This window comes from Chiloscyllium punctatum, chromosome 11 (genome assembly GCF_047496795.1).
Source record: "Chiloscyllium punctatum isolate Juve2018m chromosome 11, sChiPun1.3, whole genome shotgun sequence".
NCBI classification, from domain to species: domain Eukaryota; kingdom Metazoa; phylum Chordata; class Chondrichthyes; order Orectolobiformes; family Hemiscylliidae; genus Chiloscyllium; species Chiloscyllium punctatum.
In genome coordinates, this window is record NC_092749.1 from 30,419,867 (window position 1) to 30,441,005 (window position 21,139).

The 21,139-nt window shown below is 41.2% G+C and overlaps 1 protein-coding gene across 6 annotated transcripts in view; it reads right to left on the minus strand.

Moving 5' to 3' along the window:
- Positions 1–21,139, minus strand: part of LOC140482864 (regulator of G-protein signaling 7) — a 440,481-nt gene that overhangs the window by 40,351 nt on the left and 378,991 nt on the right. For all 6 annotated transcript variants that reach the window (XM_072580575.1, XM_072580577.1, XM_072580574.1 and 3 more), the window contains 2 exons: positions 2,523–2,621; positions 2,365–2,426 (listed from right to left, as the gene is read on the minus strand). In XM_072580575.1, the coding sequence (XP_072436676.1) occupies positions 2,365–2,426; positions 2,523–2,621 (161 nt within the window). The remainder of the gene's footprint in view (positions 1–2,364; positions 2,427–2,522; positions 2,622–21,139) is intronic.

The following is a 21,139-nucleotide window of genomic DNA, read 5'->3' on the forward strand; positions in this document are numbered from 1 at the left end:
AATCAAATGCAGGCCGGACCAGGTGAGAAGGGCAGCTTTCCTTCCCTGACGCACAATAGTGAACCAGATGGTTTGTTTTTCCCACAGACAATCAGCAATTGTCCCATAGTCATCAATAGCTTCTTAAGTTCAGATTTTCCTTTTAATTTGTTAAATTCAAATGGCCACAACAAGATTTGAACCTGGATTCCCAGAACATTAGCTGAGTTTTTGGATTTAGAGTCCAATGATAATGCCACTGGGCCATTGCCTCCCCTACGTGGGCCAAGCTGATGTGGTTGACTCTTAACTGCCTAATGAAATGGCACTGACACACACAGTTGTGTCAAACCACTATGAAACTTTATAGGAATGAAATTGGAAGCATCACATGGCATTGACATAGAAACTGAAAGAAAAGCAGCAAATCCTTTCAATCCTGCATCCTCTAATCACCTAGAATGGCATAGGGAGCAAATGCATTGATCCATCACCAGTTCCCCTCCAGCGTGATGTGGAATGATGTTATCATTCATTCACTGTCTGTCAGGTAAAATCCTGAAACTTCACTTTTCATGGCACTGTCAGTATAATAACTCAACTTATACTGCAATGGTTTATAAAGGCAACTCTCCACTATCTTATTCAGGGAATGAATGCTGCCTCAGCGAGCAGTGCTGATATCCCACAAATGAATAGATAAAAACCATGTACTATGCAAAGACTAGTAAGAGTGTAAAAAGAAAGAAGTCAGACTATCTGTTGCCAGACCTGGGACATGGAGGTCACGTTTGTCAGCATTCTGGAACATATGTTTAATTATTTGATCTAGGATTTATATCATTTATATCATTGCCGTTTACATCCTCAGAATAGCCAAAAAGACTAGACAGCCAATGAAGTCTTCTGAAATGCAGTTAGTTTTGGATTATAGCCAAATACAATGACTGACTTTTCCATCGGAAAGTCCTACAAGTACCAACGGGATGAATGACCGGTGAAATAATGCTGTTGTGGATGGATGAATGTTGGCTGGCATACTTGTAGACCTCAATTTGCCTCCTTCAAATAATGACTTGGTAATATTCTGCCTAGTACTTTTAATGTTTCATCCAGAAGACAGAATATCCGATAATGCAGCATTACCTGAATACTGCTTTGCAATGTCAGCTGAAATGATATGCTCAAGTACGGACTGAGGCTTGAATCCACAAGAAATTATTACCAACTGAGTCATGACGGTTAATAATATGACGTATGGGTGGATGCAAGGCTGATAGAAGCAATTTAGTGTGATGAATTGAGAGTGTCATAAAGACAGTACAATCTACAGGAAAGCAAGGCTTTGAAAGAAAGAAGCAGGGGATTTGAAATGTAGCAGTTCTTTCAGTTCCTTAATGTGCCTTGAATTGCCAAATGCATAAGTGATTGATTTCAAAGGAAAATCAATTACTTGTCTCTAATATTTAATTTTCAAACTGAGATACCAAAGAAGAAAGCATAGATTACTGTTGGCGTGGATTTAACATCAGTGAGAGCAACTGAAGGGTCAATGAATAGAAGGAGTAAGGATATTAGAATATTGAGTTTGCCTTTTGGGTTGGTTTGGAATATAATTTTTAATGGACGTCCTTTCCAATAGCTTATCAACACCACAGAGATTTAACATTAGGCTTTATATCAATGGATCTGCAAGGAATAGCTAACTAGCTATTTCTACTAATGTCTGACTTTCAAAATAGAATAATAGGTGGATCCCTATCAATTCCTTTCCTTGTTTTGTGGCCCCATATTTGGGGATTGGTAAAAGTTGGCTTCCACTCACTAGCACAAATCTAAAAGACAAGCTCCACGAATTGTTTCAAATACTTTGAAGAAGACCACCACTGAAGCATAAAGAAATAACCGAATCTCACAAAAAATATAGTCCCCTGCAGTGGCATGCACACGGAAGAATAGGTATAGTCAAGTGAATTTGATCAACAGCAGTTCTACTCATTTGCACATTAAGCAATCAGCATTAGATCAGAGAGGTAATATTGCATTGGAATCAGGAGTGGGCAGATAGGCATTGACTGGCTACTGAGTGGATTTAATGAAGCCTCTCACCTTCGACCTTCAAGCAGACTGATGGGGGAAGTATCAGATCCAACCCACTAAAGCACACTTAAAGCTCTCAAACATTACATGCACTTCAACACTAAATGGTCTCCAAATGAAAGCTCTCAAACAAATGGAGTAAGCTCTCAAACACTAGATGCACTCAAATCATCTGTGAATCTGGGTTAAGAGATAGTGCCTGGTACAGAGTGGACTAAAGAGGAAGAGTGGGGGGCAAACAGAAAAATTGCAACAAAGCCACGAAACAGGGAAACAGAACGTTACCTCTCTGCAACCTTGGACATTTTTAACCGGTGTCTATCTAGCTGCATTTGCCAGTGCTTTATCTGTAAAATGGAAAAGAAAAGACTTGACAACCAAATTCAACAAGCTGGAAAGGGTTAATACTACTGTGCAAGTTACATATGATTAACATTACAAACCTGTTGATGTAACTCTTCTACGGTTGGTTGCTTTGCTTCTGGTGCAGGCGTGTGGGTTGGACTGTGACCTCGGACATCGTTTTGTAGACCATAGACAGACTGAAGAACAGGATGCAAATGAGGACATTTAAGAGCTCTTAAAAGGGACTGACTTGTTGTAAAGTTATCTTACATTTGCCGAAATCTGGATTTTGCAATCACAGTTAAAACTTACTCCCACATAACGTTCACTGTAATCCAAGATTCCAAAGTACAAAACCAGTTTTTGTTCAGCTGTTCACTTCATCCAGAAGGTGATTTCATTTACCTCAACCTTTGGTTACTATGGAACATCCTTTTCTCACTCCAATATGCATTGTCCCATAATTTTTAGCCTGTTGATTTTACAGAGGGAAATTACAAGCTATCGAAAAGGTAGAAACGGAGGGAAAGAACTTCTCACTTAGGACTGTACTAGACTGGAGGGACTGTTTTCACATCTGGAATCTCACTCTCTGAATTGGACACCTGGCAGTTGTTCTTTGGCAGAGCAAACTAATTGTTTGCCACCTTTGGGTTCTCAGACCCTTGAGGGACAGATGATTGGCTGGTGCATCCACTCTCTGAGCATTCCAATTAAAATGAGCATGGTATGGGCTACAAGAATCTTCCAGGATTTGGATTTTTCTTCAGGTTGTAGCAACTGCAGGAGTGGAGAGGGGCTCCAAGAGACAGTCACATCCCTTAGAATAGAGAATTTAAAATTGGTCTGTGATGAAGGACAGGAGCATGTGATTATAAGTGAGAAAGATATGGGGATCTAAGGAGAAGCTCTTGAGAAGCCTCCGTCCCTCCAATTGTCCAACAGTAATGATGTTCTTGCAATCTGTGTGGATGCAAGATGGGGACTGTGGGGAGAATGCTAAACCTGACCACAACATTGCCAGTTAATGGGGAGATAAAAATAGAAATGTAGTAGTGATAGGAGACTGTATAATTAGCAACATCCATACAGGGAGTGGGGATTGTAACAACATCAGCCAGGTGGACCTCTTAATACGAGTTCCCTGATTGGGGCCATTAATCTGGTCCAATTAGGGAGCCCTGCCTGACAGACAGAAACAGGAGTGTCAGACATTCTGACACTCTGAGAGCTGGCTCTGAGGGGGCTAAACCAAAGCCAAGTATTAGGCATGTGGAAATAGAGGGTGATTTGATGACGTGATACTAGCCTCGCTGGACTTATTTCAATGGATATGTTCCTGAAGAAATTCACTTGCAACAGACATCTTTGAGTTGTGGTGCGCACTTCTGACATCATTTTATTTGGGAAGCTTGACATTTTCAACCCTGCCATCAAAGACTGGGCAGGGTAAAAAACATGTGTGATCTATTTTGGATAAATGACATTGAGGCAGATGAAAAGCAATGGGTAACTCTCCTGACAGGTTGTGGACCCATAGCTTTTTTGGTTATTAGGAGTTTAACTTGCCCTGAGGCACCAGGGAAACTAAAGGCTGAAACATTTCAAGATTTGCCAGATTTAGCTAAGGAATATTAAAACCCCAAGCCTCCTCTAATTCTCAGATAATATTGGTTTTATTTGGCAATTTGAGAGCCAGGGGAATTTGTGTTGAGGTTTTTGATTAGGTTAGGGCAGAGGCATGTTATTTTCTTTTAACCCTTCATAAAAGGCTGAGAGACTGTTGGTATGTGGGATTAATGATGTCACAATGTAAAAGCATCTACTGGCTGAAGCCCAATTGGACTTTGAACAAGCACTACAACCAACTTCATTATTGCAAATGTGGAGCATCTGAGTTGCAGAGTATTCTGATGGAAGTGGACATAGAGCCACTTTACTTCAGCCCACAGCAAAACTTCAAGCCTCAGCCAAATGGTTAGAACTTTCTTCAGTATCCAGGCCAGCAAGACATTGTAGTTGCTGGTGGTATGTGGACTCAAGACAGAAAAGGAGTCCTACCAGACCTAAATAGAGTAAGAGAACTCATAAGCCAGTATCGAGAAGATTGCCCACCCTGGAAAGTCCACCCAACATCCAAATCAGAACCAATCAAAATAAACATCTGGTTAAATGGTCATCGGGTTCAAATGGAGGCGAATATCAGTGCAGCCAATTTAGTGATGACAGAACCAGTCTTTAACAAAATTCGCTTGGGACTCCAACTCTTAAATTTGTGAAAGATCTCAGCTAGACTGAGAACCTATATTGGGGAGCCTTTACAGATTAAGGGCACAATTTTAGTTCTGGACTCTTATGAGAAGCAGCTGGCTTAGTTACCATTGATTGTAGTAAAAGGCTCAGGCCCAAGCCTAATGGGACAAAATTGGTTGAATAAAATTAATTTAAATTGACTTAACATTTTTCAATAAGAAAATGGCTGTCTGATTGAAGTCCAAATTAAATACCTGGAAGTCATTCAGGAAGGTATAGGGATTATCAAAGGAGGCAAGGTCAACTTGCACATTGATCAGGAAGAATTTCCACAATTCTGTAAGGCCTGCCCAATGCCATTTGCCCCACGCGCAAAAGTAGAGGCAGAATGCAAAAGGCTGGAAACCGAAGGAATCATCAAACCAGTACAATTTGTGGAATGGGCAGCACCAGTCATACCAATTTTGAAGCCAAATGGGTCAGTTCAGCTTTGTGGGGATTTTAAACAAACTGTTTTTCACGGCTGGATAAATACGCAATTTCTCAGATAGAGGATTCACACGCAAAGCCGGTGGGGGTCTGTCCTTCCCGAAGCTGGACATGAGCCATGCGAACCTGCAATTATGGTTAGATGAGGATTACTAGACGTATGCTCCAATTAATATCCATACGTGTTTGCACCATTATGCAAGGCTGCCATTTGGTGTATCATCAGCCTGTGCAATTTTTCAGTGGACGAAGGAGAATATGTTACAAGGTCTACCCCAGGTCAGCAGGTCAGGTAGCACCTGAGGAACGGGAGAATCAGTATTTTGGGCATAAGTCCTTCATCAAACGTCGATTCTCCTGCTCCTTGGATGCTCCCTGATCTGCTGTGCTTACCCAGCAACATACTCTCGACTCACTTTCTCCTACCGTGGGTCAGCATTTATTGAGGTGATGTGCTAATAACAGGGAAGACCAAAAAGGAGCACTTAGACAACTTGGCCCAATAAACAGAAATGCCTAATGGTGTATGAGTCCAGGAGTTTGGCTAAGGACATCATCCTTAGATATTTCTCCCAGGCAGGTGTATGCCTTAGAACGGAAAAATGTGTGTTCCAAGCACCTCAAGTGACCTATTTGGGCCACAGGGTTGACAAGACTGGGTTACATCCATTGGAAGATAAAGTGACAGTGATCAAAGATGCCCCAGCTCCCATGTCTTTCCTTGGGCTGGTGAATTATTATGGTAAGTTCATACATAAGCTGGCCTCCATCCTGGCACCTTTGCATCAACTCTTTAAAAAAAGGTTAGCCTTAGAAATGGTCATGTAGCCACACCATAGCTTTCAGGGAAGTGAAGAAACAGCTATCATCCTCTAAGATGCTGACACACTGTGATGCCAAGGGAGAGCTGGTATTGACACACGCTGCCTCCCATTAGATATCAAGTTGCATTAGCTCATAGTTGGCCCAATGAAGAATGCCCAATGGCGCATGCATCCAGGACTTTGGCTAATGCAGAACATGAGTGCACCCAAATAGAGAAGGGAGATTTGGCAGTCATATTTGAGGTCAGGAAATGAAACTGAAACAGCTGGTGGTGATGGGGGAACAAAACCAGAACGGAAATCTTATTGGACCTGGAGACACCAGATCACCGTGGAGAAATGCCATATAACTATGGGGAGCAAGAGTGATTGTTGTAAGCAATGGCTGGTGCCAGAAACCAGCTAAGCTCCTTCCGGTTATCCAAGGGTTTCCAATTTGAATATGTTGGTGAGAAGTTATATCTGGTGGCCAGGGTTGCGTGCAAACATAGCTGCTTTGGGGGGCAGTGCCCAGAGTGCCAACAAGGACAAAACTTGCCATCAGTAGCTTCCCCGCATTCTTGGGAATGGCCAGGTAAACCCTGGGTTCAGTTACACCTTGACTTCGCACGTCCTTTCGTAGGCTCAATTTTCTTAGTCATTGTAGATGCCCACTCAAAGTGGTTGAATGTGCATAGAATTAATTCATCAAGCATAGGAAGAATAGAAAAATTACATGTATCTTTTGCAATTCACAGATTCCCAGATGTGTTGGTCATAGATAATGGGCTATCATTTACCAGCAGGTAATTTCCTCAAGTCAAATGTAATTCTACATGTAAGGACCGCTCCATACCATGCATCATCCAATGGTCTGGCAGAAAGGGCAATCCAAATCTTGAAGGCAGGCTTAAAGAAACTGCCTACAGATTTGTTTGATATCAAACTGTCCAGGACCCTATAGGACCACATCTCATGGAATTCTAAGGATAACTGAAACAGAGTTGCTAATGGAAAGAAGATTCTACACCATAAACTCTCATCTTCCTGGATCTCGTGAGGGAATGGAAAATTACATCAGGAACGCCAATGCCAGAAGCTAGAACTCCAGTAGGCGAGAGGCACAGTTTACTTCAGGGGATGAGATGACGTGATTAACTCATATAAGATCCTGAGAATGTTTGGTAGCGTGGATGCGGAGAGGATGTTTCCCGTTATGGGAGAATCTAGAACGAGGAGTTAGTGTTTAAAATTCAGGGGTCATTAATTTAAAAGAAAGAACAGATGATTCAATTTTTCTCAGAGGTTCATAAGTCTGTGCTACTTAACAAAAGTGGTGGCAGCAGAATCCTTGAGATTCTTGGCTAAAGCAAGGACTGCAGATGCTGGAGATTAGAGTCAAGCATGTGGTGCTGGCAAGGTACAACAGGTTAGGCAGCATCCAAGGAGCAGGAAAATTGATGTTTCAGGCAGGAACCCTTAATCAGGAATGAGGCTTATGGACCGATGGCTGAGAGATAAATGGGAGGGGGTGTGGGTCTGGGGGTAGGTAGCTGAGAGTTCAATAGGTGGATGGAGGTGGGGGTAAAGGTGATAGGTCAGAGGGGAGGGTGGAGCAGATAAGTGGGAAGGAAGATGGACAGATGGGATGGGTCATGAGGACAGTGCTGAGCTGGAAGGTTGGAACTGGGATAAGGTGGGGCTCCTCAGAAGGTGGGCAGGATTACACTTCCTCCCACTCCGCCTCCTGCAAAAATGCTATCCCTTATTCCTAATTCCTCCACCTCCACCGGACCTGCTCCCAGGAGGACCAGTTCCACCACTGAACACACCAGATGGCCTCTTTATTTAAAGACCACAATTTCCCCTCCCACGTCGATTTTCCTTCTCCTGGGATGCTGCCTGACCTGCTGTGCTTTTCCAGCAACACAATTTTGACTCGTTGAAATTATTGTAAATCAAGGTGCTGAAAGATTATCAAGGGTAGGTAGTGTGTGCAGTTGAGACTGCAATCAGATCAAGCATGGTTTTATTGAATGGTGATTAAACTCAAGGGGCTAAATGGCATAATCTGCTCCTTGTTTGTTGTTTGTATATAGAATGAATTAATAATAGCTTGTTATTACTTAGCATTATCGAATATATGGCCAAACCTCACTTTGAAATCGTGTTATTGGAAATCCATTTCCGAGGCGCTGAATTATTGTGAGCCAGCTGTAAAGTGAAAAGCTAAAACTGAGTGACATCTTTGCACAAGGTCAAATGTTGCTGTCAGTTGTTGCAGCGTTGACAACCTTCAGCATATGGTTTGATGATTGTAGTGCAGGATATGCTAGCTTTAGATTTCTTTATATGGACACTGCAGAAATTGTTTTGTTTGATCTCCCTGACTTTATATGTTGAGATTCATTCTGTTCCTTTTTTTTCAAGGATAGTTCATCGGTGAAGTCCTCTGTGAAGTCGAAGAGCTACCTCTGCTGTAACATATCTAAGTGGGCTGATTTTAATTTAGTTCTTATAGCAACTTTAATGTCGTGCCTGGTGCTCCACAGGAGTGTTAGCAAACAAATGTTTACCCGTATCCATACATAAAGACACTTGTCTCATTGTGTACAAATATTTGAGAAGTTTTTTCCATGCACAATGTTACATTTTTCAATATGAAAATCGATTGCTATTCTTTTGGTTTATTGAATGGTTGTCGTTCTTCTATCCTTTTCACATGGACAATGAGCTTGGCCTTATCAATAAAAATTTGTAACATGAGAACAACTACTCTGTGGAACATAACTTCCAAATAGGGAACTGATGAACAGGGGACCATAGAATGACAACTTCGAAAATGTTTTTTTTAGCTGGTATATTCACACTTATTGGCACAAAAGAAAATGTAAACATAAAATCAGGACCGAATCATAGATAAAATGTGCTGATCATAATACAGAAACCAGCCTGATAAACCATTGGGAGTTTAAATTTTGACATTCCATCACAAGTTTTGAATCTCATTTCGAACAGCGAACTGATAAATTGACTGCCACCATCTGTACAAGGGAAATTCCAACTGAAATTGCATTATAATTTTCCCAATGCATAATGTCCATTTGATAGGACTTTATTAACGCTTAGCTCCACTCATTCCAGGCTTGTTGGGAAATCATTTGGTGTATATGGTATTTTGACAGTGACAGATATCTGGGAGCAGTTACAGAATAGTTAAAGGATCAGCAGAACATGATAAACTGAGAAGGAAACCTGAAAAGGGTTTGAATCTTCAAATCAGTTTATTATTCGTGTAATATACACTGTGAAATTAACCAGTTTTTTTAATAAGTCATTTGTAATTTTTTCAAAAGATAACAAGTAGGTATGAATGGCTGAATAACTTCTCGAGATTGAGTTTCTTCAATAATAACTGATCAGCATTTATATTAGCTTAGATCTGTTACGAGGGTCAGTTAACTCAGTTGGCTAAATAGCCAGAACAATGCCTATAGTGGTTCAGAATTACATCTACAGCACATACTTGATTTCTGTTTCAGTGGAGATAGACTTGGTCTTTCCACATTGCCTCTGAATGGAAGACAATGACAAACCACCACTAATAAGAGGTGCCAAGAAAATGGCTCAGGGTGAAACATCAGCAAACAATGAACTGTAAGGTTTAGGGTTAAAATTGTGCAGAAGAAGGGAACAGGTGTTGCTTCTGCAAAAGCTTACATTATAAAATTAGGCTGCACATGCAAATACTAAAAAGTGAGAAGCGAAAACAGATAGAATTATCTATGACTAATAGAGCAGAGCGACCGTGTAGCGGGATGTATCAGTAACAGGAGAATAGTGTGCCAGTCTCAGGAGGGATGTGGCTAACTGATGGAATTTAGATTGGCAGGATGATCGCACGAAGACAGCAAACTATGCCAGGATAGTCACATATAGGGAACGAGATAAATAAGAGTAAGGGGCGACAGGCTTAGAGTAATGAGAGAAGTAAACAGAGGCGGAGAGAAGCTAGAGCTTGTGATAGCTACGCGCTACAGTAAAAGTAATCAATGGGGTGAAAGGGGAGGACCGAGAGATGCAGCTGAACAGCATAAATCAGAATGTAACCCTCAGATCGGGGTGCTTACTCATTAGGCACCCGTTCTTGCAAGTATATATCAATAAAATTTGCTGCTTCAGAATTTGACTCGGACTGAAATTTATTAATATGTGAGTTTTGTTTCTCACAATTTGGGGGCTCATGTCCGGGATGTCCATCATCACCAGCAGGGTGGCCACCGTCGACAGCTGGGAAGGTGCGTCCCGTTCCTTTTAGAACGGTCCAGTGTTCCTCAGCAGTGGTTTCCCCCTTCTGGTTGACTGATTGAGATCCGATGAGAGTCTATTTGAACCGGGTGAAAGTAAGTAGGCACAGGGAGCCAGGCAACTCTGTGCATGGACCAAGGTAGGGAAATTGACTTTTATGTACTGCCTTGGTGGCTGGGATTGAGTTCTAGTAGTTAATAAGTGTCTAACGAAGGAACTCAATATGGGCTGTGCCGAGGGTAAAGTATAAGCCTCCGAAAAATAAATGGAAATGGAGGCGGGGTCCCTGACAACATACCTCCAGAAAGTCCGTTGGGCAGGATGTTGTGGAATTAGAAAAATAATACTTGCACAAGGGGAAGAGATAGCAAAAAGATGATTAAATATTGTTGCTTTGTATGGACTAAGGAATCCATTCTTCGTCCTGCCGTCTTCTGGCCAAAGTATGGGTTGGATGAAGACTGTGTTTGTAAATATTTGAATTTATATGTCAACAGAAAACAGCCTTTCAGTCAGGAGGGATCAGATTATGGTTTGTGTTGGAAGGGCTAGTAGCTAAAGGGCTACTGAAGGTATACTTTGTAACTAAATCATGGCCAGACATCAAAAAAAAATTTGCGATTATAGAGGGGTGGAGCGAGAAGCCTCTAGAGTTGTTGTTGCAGGAAGTTCAAAAAGTGTTTGTGAGATACGGTGTGTGTGTGTGTGTGTGTGTGTGTGTGAGTGAGTGAGTGAGAGAGAGAAAAAAAAGAGCTGTACAGCTAATAGAACATTTAACCCTTTGTGATTCGATTTGAATGCACATTTGTTTGTTGGTGATTGAATGTTTGTGCTTTGTTCCCTGGAACTTGAGATCCGGGACTGTTTTGAATCTGATTTCTATTATGGAAATTTAACATGATTTCTTTTAAGGTTAAGGATTTTACAGTGATCATGAAATAAAATGTTAACTCCTGTTCTTTTTACAGGTCATGACTGCCTTACTATCAGTTTCTAACTAATCTCTTTTATCCTTACATAAAAGCGATTTCAAATCAGCTTAATAGGGAGGAAAACAACATGAACACCTTTTTTTTGTGTTTCAGACTCATTTGTTTTCACTTAATTCTAAGCCGTAGCTTTATTCAGAAAGTTCCCTCCCTCAATGACAGTTGAAGTTTCAGTTCAACATTAGATTGTAATAAATCAATCCTATGGTTCATATCTGTGACCTTGGATTCGGCCATTATTCATGCATTATAAGTTTTTTTTAACTTAAATAGACAAATCCTTTTAAGGCAACTCTGGTTATTTCACGACCTATAGCATTGTAATTGAGCAATGACTGGTCAGGACTACTTAAGAAAATTAATTTTGGATTTAAATTAAGTGACTAAAACCGGGTAATAATAGTAGATTTCAAAGTTCGAAACTGTATGCATTTTACATTTTAAATATTAAATACTGAATAAATGAATTTATAACATATAAATATATATTTACAAGTAAAATTTCAAAATGTATAGTTAGGAACAGGCTTTAAAGTTAGACAAGCATAAATTGATAAATTGATAGTTGAAGCTATATGGAGCAAGAAATATTGCAATATTTCTTAAAACAAAAATAAAGGTTTAAACAAAACATTGGGTGATGAAGAATGGTCATTAGGTGGCCCTAAAGCTGTTCAATTGGTTAAGCAATTGATCTGGCAACGTAACATGGGAGCGGGAACGAAAGAGTTAATTGGACTATGGCGACAGTTTTGTGATGAGAGGCACGAAGAATCAGTTTTGCGCTCATGACAAGATACTGCCACCAAATTGGGGATTGAATTAACTGCAAATTAGATTAGGTTAGATTCCCTACAGTGTGGAAACAGGCCCTTCGGCCCAACAAGTCCACAACGACCCTCTGAAGAGAAGCCCACTCCACTATATTTACCCCTGACTAATCCACCTAATACTACGGGCAATTTAGCATGGCCAATTCACCTAACCTGCACATCTTTGGACTGTGGGAGGAAACCGGAGTACCCGGAGGAAACCCATGCAGACACGGGGAGAACGTGCAAACTCCACAGAGACAGTTGCCCGAAGTGGGAATTGAACCCAAGTCCCTGGCGCTGTGAGGCAGCAGTGCTAACCACTGAGCCACCGTGCTGCCCAAATGGTGCGATGGAATCTGTTGAGGTTTTTAAAAAATGAATGTGCTTGAGCAAAACAATTACAGAAACAGAATGAGAAGTCACAAGTGACTGGTAAACAAACAGAACTACGCAATTACAGTTTCTAAAATGTTTTAGCCACTTGATGCGTTTCCACCCTGAATTACAGATAATGATTATTTTATTGATATAATATATAATTAATAATTAATATTTATAATATATCAATTGCATTAACCTGAATCAATATTAATTGACAGGATTCCTTCACACTCTCTCAGTGACCTGTCATATTACTAATTTAAAACATGGCAGCATTAATTCATTGTTAATTAAAGAATGGAAAGCTACATTACTGGCCAGAGTGTGTGCAGGCAGTGGCAGCAACAGTCTTATTGGTAGAGGAGAGTCGGAAACTTACTTTTGGGAGAGCCTTAATAGTCAGCACCCCACATCAGGTATAGACCATATTAAATCAGAAAGCAGGACGGTGGCTTACGGACTCTAGAATTCTAAACTACGAAGCAATTCTAATAGAGGGGGATGACCTTACGTTGATCACAGACATTTGTTTGAATCCAGCTACCTTTCTCTGGAAAGGGGAGGATGAAGCTCCCTCAGACCCAGAACATGACTGCCTCGACATTATAGAATATCAGACTAATGTAAGATTGGACCTTAGAGATATCTCTCTACATGCAGGGGCCAGGATGCTCATTGATGGGTCCTCCAGAGTGATTGAAGGTAAAAGACACAATGGATATGCAGTAGTGGATGGAATAGAGGGGTGTGTTATTGAGGCTAGTTGACTACCCAATGATTGGTCGGCGCAGACTTGCGAACTTTATGCACTAGGAAGGGCGCTTAAGTCCTTGGAAGGCAAAGAAGGAACTGTATACACAGATTCTAAGTATACCTTTGGGGTGGCACACATTTGGGAAGATGTGGCAGGAGAGGGGACTGATAAACAGTAGGGGGTAAAGAACTGACTCATGAGGAATTGGTAAAACAAGTATTGGAATCCCTTTCATTGCCAAAGGAAATAGTGATAGTCCACATAAATGGACATCAGCAGGGAAATGATCCCGAAGCAAAGGGAAATAGATTGGCGGATGAAGTCGCTAAGGAGGCAGCTCTGAACCCTCAGCCTGCTACAATATAGATTTTGGTACCGATGGGGCAGGAACCTAGGGGGAGACCGATATTTAGCGCTAAGGAAAAGAGAGAGTTAGAAGAACCAGGAGCTATACAGACAGTAGAAGGGCGATTGATGCTACCTGATGGCTGAGAGATGCTAAATAAGTTGAGGATGCAAGAAATTATGGCTGTCTTATGCCAGGGGAGTCTCTGGGGAGTGCAAGCAATGTGTGATTTGGTCTTAAGGAAATATGCAAAGGGACCTATACGATAGCCAAACAGATATGTGAGGGATGTGTAACATGCAAGAAAGTCAACAAGAAGGTATTGAGGAAACAAGTCCCAGGAGGGAGAGAACCTGAGCTCCGACCATTTCAGAGTATTCAAGTAGATTATACCAAATTACCCCGAGTGGGAAGACTGAGGTATATACTGGTAATGGTTGATCACCGATCAGGATGAGTGGAGGCTTACCATTTAGCCACTGCCACCGCAAGTGGGGTGCCCAAGGTAATACTTGAACACATAAATCCCAGATATGGGATAGTGGAATGCATAGATTCATATAAGGGAACTCATTTTACTTCTAGGGTACTCCAGGGAGTAATGAAGGGTTAGGCGTCTCCTGGGAGTTCCACACCCCTTGGCACCCACCTTTATCAGGAAAGGTTGAGAGAATGAACCAGACACTCAAGAAGCAGTTATCGAAATTAGTAGTAGAAACCAGACTCCCTTGGACTAAGTGTTTACCTATAGCCCTTTTGCGAGTGGGGACAGCCCCAAGGAAAGATATGGGGCTGTCCCTTTATGAGATATTGTTTGGCCTGCCCTATCTGGAAACGAAAGGTGAACTGCCAACCCTGGAGACTAAAGATCTGTTCTTTAAAAAGTATATACTGGGCATGTCCTCGTCTTTGTCTTTTCTTAGAAGACAAGGATTACTGGCACAGACTCCGCCCCTTGAATTCGCCGTTCATCCCATCCGGCCAGGAGATTGGGTCCTAATTAAGTCATGGACAGAAACTAAATTGCAACCGGATTGGGAGGGACCGTACCAGGCTCTGAAATGGCGATACGCACGGCGGAGAGAGGCTGGACTCACTACACCAGAACTAAAGGACCGGTGGGATCCCCAGTTAAGGAAGACAGCTGGACAGCCGAATCGACGGAAGAACCACTGAAACTCAGACTCAAAAGATTTTAAGTAACTGATTTTTATGCGGACGCAGAATAGTTTCTTTTTGATATCTGTATATTGTATTGCATGTTAAATCTCTCAGTCCTTCAATACTATTATACTATTATAGGATAGCTGGGGACGCTTAGGGTTACCATATTAGCCTACTTAGTATTGGGATTTTGTCAAACCATGCTGTCATCTCTATATTTGTTATTAATGGTCCCTTAGTCTGAATATCCACAAGTAATAGAGGTCGATGCTTGCAGTCTAGTAAAATGCGCAGATGTAAAGTATCAGAGGGAGTATATTTCCTCCGAAATCCTTCTTAAGACATGACCGGACACAAGGTATGGTTCGCAAAAACCGCCCCCTGGCATCACTATCCATAGAGCCCCCTTTCGCCCAGCCTTAAACTGTCCTGACAAAAAATGCCACCCGATAAATCAAAAATACCTCCTCTGAAGACTCCTTTCCCCGTAAAAACGGGTCTTGACTTCTTAGTAACGATTTAAAGACAGTAATGGCTGCCACTGGGAAGTGGTTTTCGGCCTGCTGTTTCCAAATAGCCGTAGGAAACAGAAAATGAACCAAACAACTTGATAATCAGATACATCCTTTTGCCCAATGACCCAAAGGTGGTTAAAAATTATAGAGGTGAAGGACTTGAAGCAGACCATTGAAATAGAAACTGGATACGGGGACACAAATGCCTGGGTTGAATGGGTAAAGTACACTATTAAAACTCTGAATAAAATCAATTGCTATACATGTGCCTCCGGTAGACCAGTTGCCCACATAGTCTTCTTTCTGCTCAGGTGGAACCAAAACAGGAAGGGCATGGAATGTATGATAGCCCTGTATCAGGATAAGACTGCATGGAATGATAGGAATTGTATATCCCTATCTCTAATGTTCCCTCCCTTGGAGAAGACAGATTTGAAAGCTTCCCCCCCCCCCCCGTTTTTGACCACGGTCGGGAATCACACATCGTGTATAAGCCGATGGGGTCAAATCAGTCCAGAGACTTTGGGGAGCTGAGGTTATGTATAGAAACTCAGAATGACACCAAAATGGACAAAGGAGGGAACTGGCAATCCCATTCACCTTGGCATTTGAGAAGGAGAAGTAACAAAGAATGAGAGGAGTAAAAGGTCATTATTAGATACTTCCTTTGATGATAGGATTTATCTCGACTCTATAGGAGTTCCTAGAGGGGTCCCTGATGAGTTCAAGGCCCGCAACCAGATTGCAGCAGGTTTTGAATCGGGCCTATTTTGGTGGGTAGCGGTCAACAAGAATGTGAACTGGATAGACTATATTTTTTACAACTAGCAAAGATTCATCAATTACACTAGAGATGCAGTCAAGGGTACTTCCGAGCAACTTGATGCAACCAGCAGAATGGCCTGGGAAAACAGACTGGCCCTAGATATGATCCTAGCCGAAAAAGGGGGTGTATGTGTGAAGTTAGGGGGTAGCTGTTGTACCTTTATTCCAAATAATACAGCACCTGATGAGTCAATCTCTCGTGCTTTGTGAGGATTGACTACCTTGGCGGAAGAATTGGCTGAGAACTCAGGAGTGGACACATCACTCACAGGATGGCTGGAATCATGGTTTGGGAAGTGGAAAGGCGTGGTAGTCTCTATCCTCACCTCCCTGATAGTGGTAGCAGGAGTACTGACAGCAATTGGCTGTTGTATCATACCTTGTGTACGAGGGTTAACCCAGCGACTAATTGAGATGGCCTTGGCAAAACAAATGCCTCTAAAAGGTAATCAGGCAGAGGAACTCAACCTCTTGAACAATGAGGGGATAGGCAAACTTAAAGAATTAGCCATTATAAATGAAGTCTCAGGGATGATACTAGCAAACTGGAAAGCAACATATGAGACAAATGCAGAAGACAACATTTAGTAGCCAAGAAGAAAAAGGGGGGATTGTAAGGTACAGGGTTAAAATTGTGCAGAAGAAGGGAACAGGTGTTGCTTCTGCAAAAGCTTACATTATAAAATTAGGCTGCACATGCAAATACTAAACAGTGAGAAGCGAAAACAGATAGAATTATCTATGACTAATAAGGTAAAAACAATGACTGCAGATGCTGGAAACCAGATTCTGGATTAGTGGTGCTGGAAGAGCACAGCAGTTCAGGCAGCATCCAAGGAGCAGTGAAATCGATGTTTCGGGCAAAAGCCCTTCATCAGGAATAAAGGCAGTGAGCCTGGAGCGTGGAGAGATAAGCTGGAGGAGGGTGGGGGTGGGGAGTAAGTAGCATAGAGTACAATAGGTGAGTGGGGGAGGGGATGAAGGTGATAGGTCAGGGAGGAGAGGGTGGAGTGGATAGGTGGAAAAGGAGATAGGTAGGTAGGACAAGTCCGGACAAGTAATGGGGACAGTGCTGGGCAGAAAGTTTGGAACTAGGGTGAGGTGGGGGAAGGGGAAATGAGGAAACTGTTGAAGTCTAACTGTTGAGGTTGAAGTGTTCCGAGGCGGAAGATGAGGAGTTCTTCCTCCAGGCGTCTGGTGGTGAGGGAGCGGCGGTGAAGGAAGCCCAGGACCTCCATGTCCTCGGCAGAGTGGGAGGGGGAGTTGAAATGTTGGGCCACTGGGCGGTGTGGTTGATTGGTGTGGGTGTCCCGGAGATGTTCCCTAAAGCGCTCTGCTAGGAGGCGCCCAGTCTCCCCAATGTAAAGGAGACCGCATTGGGAGCAACGGATACAATAAATGATATTAGTGGATGTGCAGGTAAAACTTTGATGGATGTGGAAGGCTCAGCAATCATGGAGCGGGATATACCAGGCATAGGAAAACAGAAGAAGCGAGAAAGGTAGAATTATCTATGACTAATAGGGCAGAGCGACCGTGTAGTGGGATGTACCAGTAACAGGAGAATAGTGTGCCAGTCTCAGGAGGGATGTGGCCAACTGATGGAATTTAGATTGGCAGGATGATCGCACGAAGACAGCAAACTATGCCAGGATAGTCACATATAAGGAACGAGATGCATAAGAGCAAGGGGCGACAGGCTTAGAGTAATGGGAGAAGTAAACAGAGGCGGAGAGAAGCTAGAGCTTGTGATAGGCTACGCGCTACAGTAAAATAATCAATGGGGTGAAAGGGGAGGACTGAGAGATGCAGCTGAGCAGCATAAATCAGAATATAACCCTCAGATCGGGGTGCTTACTCATTAGGCACCCGTTCTTGCAAGTACATATCAATAAAATTCACTGCTCAGAATTTAACTCAGACTAAATTTATTAATATGTGAGTTTTGCTTCTCACAGAACCAAGGACCCAACTTCAGGCAAAGCACACATGGATGAACTCCTGTTGCTATGGGTATAATTGATGAATGATTCACTTGAATGATTCACTGTCGATGTCAGACAAACTCAAAGGAATTATGTCATTTGCATTGATGTCTTTTTCAAGATCAGTTTATTTTAACTGGACTACTCATAGTTGGACTACTCATGGAGAACATTAGTGGTGGCAATGGAAAATTGCATGTCAGTAACATTTAATGATATTGAGGCGGTTGAAGAGAAAAGCAGAATAGGGTACCTAACATAGCAAATGCATTTGCAAAGACTCAAAGGGCATCTGAACATGTTAATAGGATTTATCAAGGCTGAAGAAATAGGAGTCTAAAAACTGGTAAATATTAAAGAGAGGGACACCCAATTTGCTGGCATGAAACTACAAGCAAGTGAAAGCTTTGTGCCCAAGCTGCGATTTAATGACTGACCAGCTGAAGTTGGATTTGTGTAAGTTGATTGTGGAAGGTGAACCAAAGAACAAAGTTCTGTTATTTTCATTCTGCCTTGCATAAGTTAAGCAAGGAACACCAGTTGCATGGCAAGCTGAAAGAGAACGGTACTGGATTGCATGCTTCAACAGTAACAGTGGTCTACTGCTACCTCTTTTCACAAACATTCCTTCAAACTCTCTTTGCCCACGTCCGTTCCAACTTGCAAGCATAGAAGACTACAGGCAACATTAGCTTCAACAAAATTAAGTTACTCTAAACATAAATGCAAAGTTATCACTTTTCTATGTATATATCAAACTCACAATAAATACATTATAACAAAACAACTGTGGTTAACCAAGGAACTTAAGGATAATATCAAATTGAAATAAAAAACTACATACAGCAGTAAAGATTAATAGTAAACCAGGCAATTAGGAAAGCTTTAAAAACCAACAAAAGGGACAAAAGAATCTAAAAGAGAGAAAACAAACATTGAGAGTAAACTTGCAAATAATATTTTAAAAAGTAAGTAAGAGCTTCTTTAAATATCTGAAAAGACAGAAGGGAAAATGAGTATTTGCCCTTTGGAGAAAAAGGCTGGGAACATAGAAACATAGAAAATAGGAGCAGGTATAGACCATTCAGCCCTTCGACCTTACTCTATCATTCAAGATGATCATGGCTGATCATCCAACACAGTATCCTGTTTCCATTTTCTCCCCATACCATTTGATCCCTAAACCCCAAGAACCACATTGAATAAATAATAATGGTGAACTAGGAAATTTCAGAGGAATTCTATAAATGTTTTGCATCAGTCGTCATGGTAGAACATACTAAATGCATAAAAAAAAATTAAGAAGCAAAAGGTGGGGTGGAAATAAATACAACAGCTATTACTAGAGAACAAAAAAGGAAAATAATGCAGTTAAAGACTGTTAAATTCTCTGGACTTGGTTATATCTTATGATTTCAAATGAAGTGGCCACAGACAGTGTATTTTATTTGTAGCAGTCTTCCATAAATCTTTAGATTCAATAAAAGTCCAAGATGATTGTAAAAATGCAGATGTAACAAGCTTATTCAAAAAGTAGGGAGATGAAAGGCAGGCAATTGTGGGCCAGTTAGCTTAACATCTGTCATTGGGAAAATGTTAGTCTACTACAATGATGCAATAGCAGAGCATTTAGATTTATATCATATAATCAAACAAAATCGGCATTGCTTCACGAAGGGGAAATCATGTTTGACAAATTTATTAAAATTCTTTGAGGAAATAACAAGCAGGATAGATAAAGGAGAACTGGTAGACACATTATCTTTGGATTTCCAAAAGGTATTCAATAAAGTACTGCACAAAACGCTACTTCATAAGACAAAGCCTATGGTGTCGGTGATAGTATATTGACATGGGTAGAAGATTGGCTAGCCAATAAAAGATGCAGACTTGGGATAAGGATCACTTTGAGGATGGTAACTTTTAACTAAAACAGTGCCACAGAAATCAGTGCTGGGGCCATAATTATTTACAATACATGTTATGACTTGATATGTTATGACTCTATCGTTGCAAAATTGGTGGATGACGGAAGATATTTGGGTAAACAAGTGGCGAAGGTGACACAAAGAGTCTACTGAGGAGTATAGACAAGTTAAGTGAGTGGGCAAAAAAAATGGCAGAAAGAATAGAATGTCTGAATGTTTTTATTCACTCATGGGAAGTGAGGTTATGTTCTTTGGCTGGAAGAACAAAGGAGTTGGATATCATTTCAATTTAAAAAGTCTATAGAAAGCAGCAGCACAATGGGACTTGATAGTCTTCATGCATGATTACAAAAATGTAGCATCCAATTTCTTCAGAAAATAGGGAAGGCAATTTTTAAATATATATTTTTCCATGGGATGTGCTCAGCACTGGCTAGGCTTGTGTTTATTGCACAGAGGGCATTTAAGAGTCATCTTCATTGCTGTAGATATGGATTCACATATTAACAAGACTGAATAAACATGCCCAATTTAATTCACTGAAGTGTATTAGTGAACCAGATGGGTTTTTAACAATGATTGACAATGGTTATATGATCACCATGAGGCTAACTTTTGATTCCAGATGTTATTGAATTCAATTTTCACATCTGATGAGATGGGATTCAAACCCATGTTGTCAGAACTTTAGCCCGGGCTATATACTGTATTTCTATGCCTTATGGTCTTTCTGATATATTAGAAATTTACTGAAAATATTCAAAGCACGTCTGAATGTTAATCAAGATAGCTGAAAAACAAAGTAACTATGGTTATGGTTACAAGTACTTGAACTTGTCTTCTTTTGTCTGTTCAAATTAACATTTCAACTGGCTTCCTGTCAGGGGTTATTTGTAATGGAAAACATTACAGCAGGCAGGGCATCTGCCCAAACATCATACATGTTCATACTGTCCATAGTCAGGCTCTTGCTCCAAATCCAAGAAATGACAGAATGGTCACATTGACCAGATAGCAAACTACTGTATGAAAATTGAAGCTGGTTAGACATCATCATGACTTAATTTTTTTGATCTCTGTTCATTTGCATCATGCTGCCAGTTCCAATAATGTGGGGAAGTAATATCTGCTGATATTTGCTGCTTCAGTGAAAACAATTA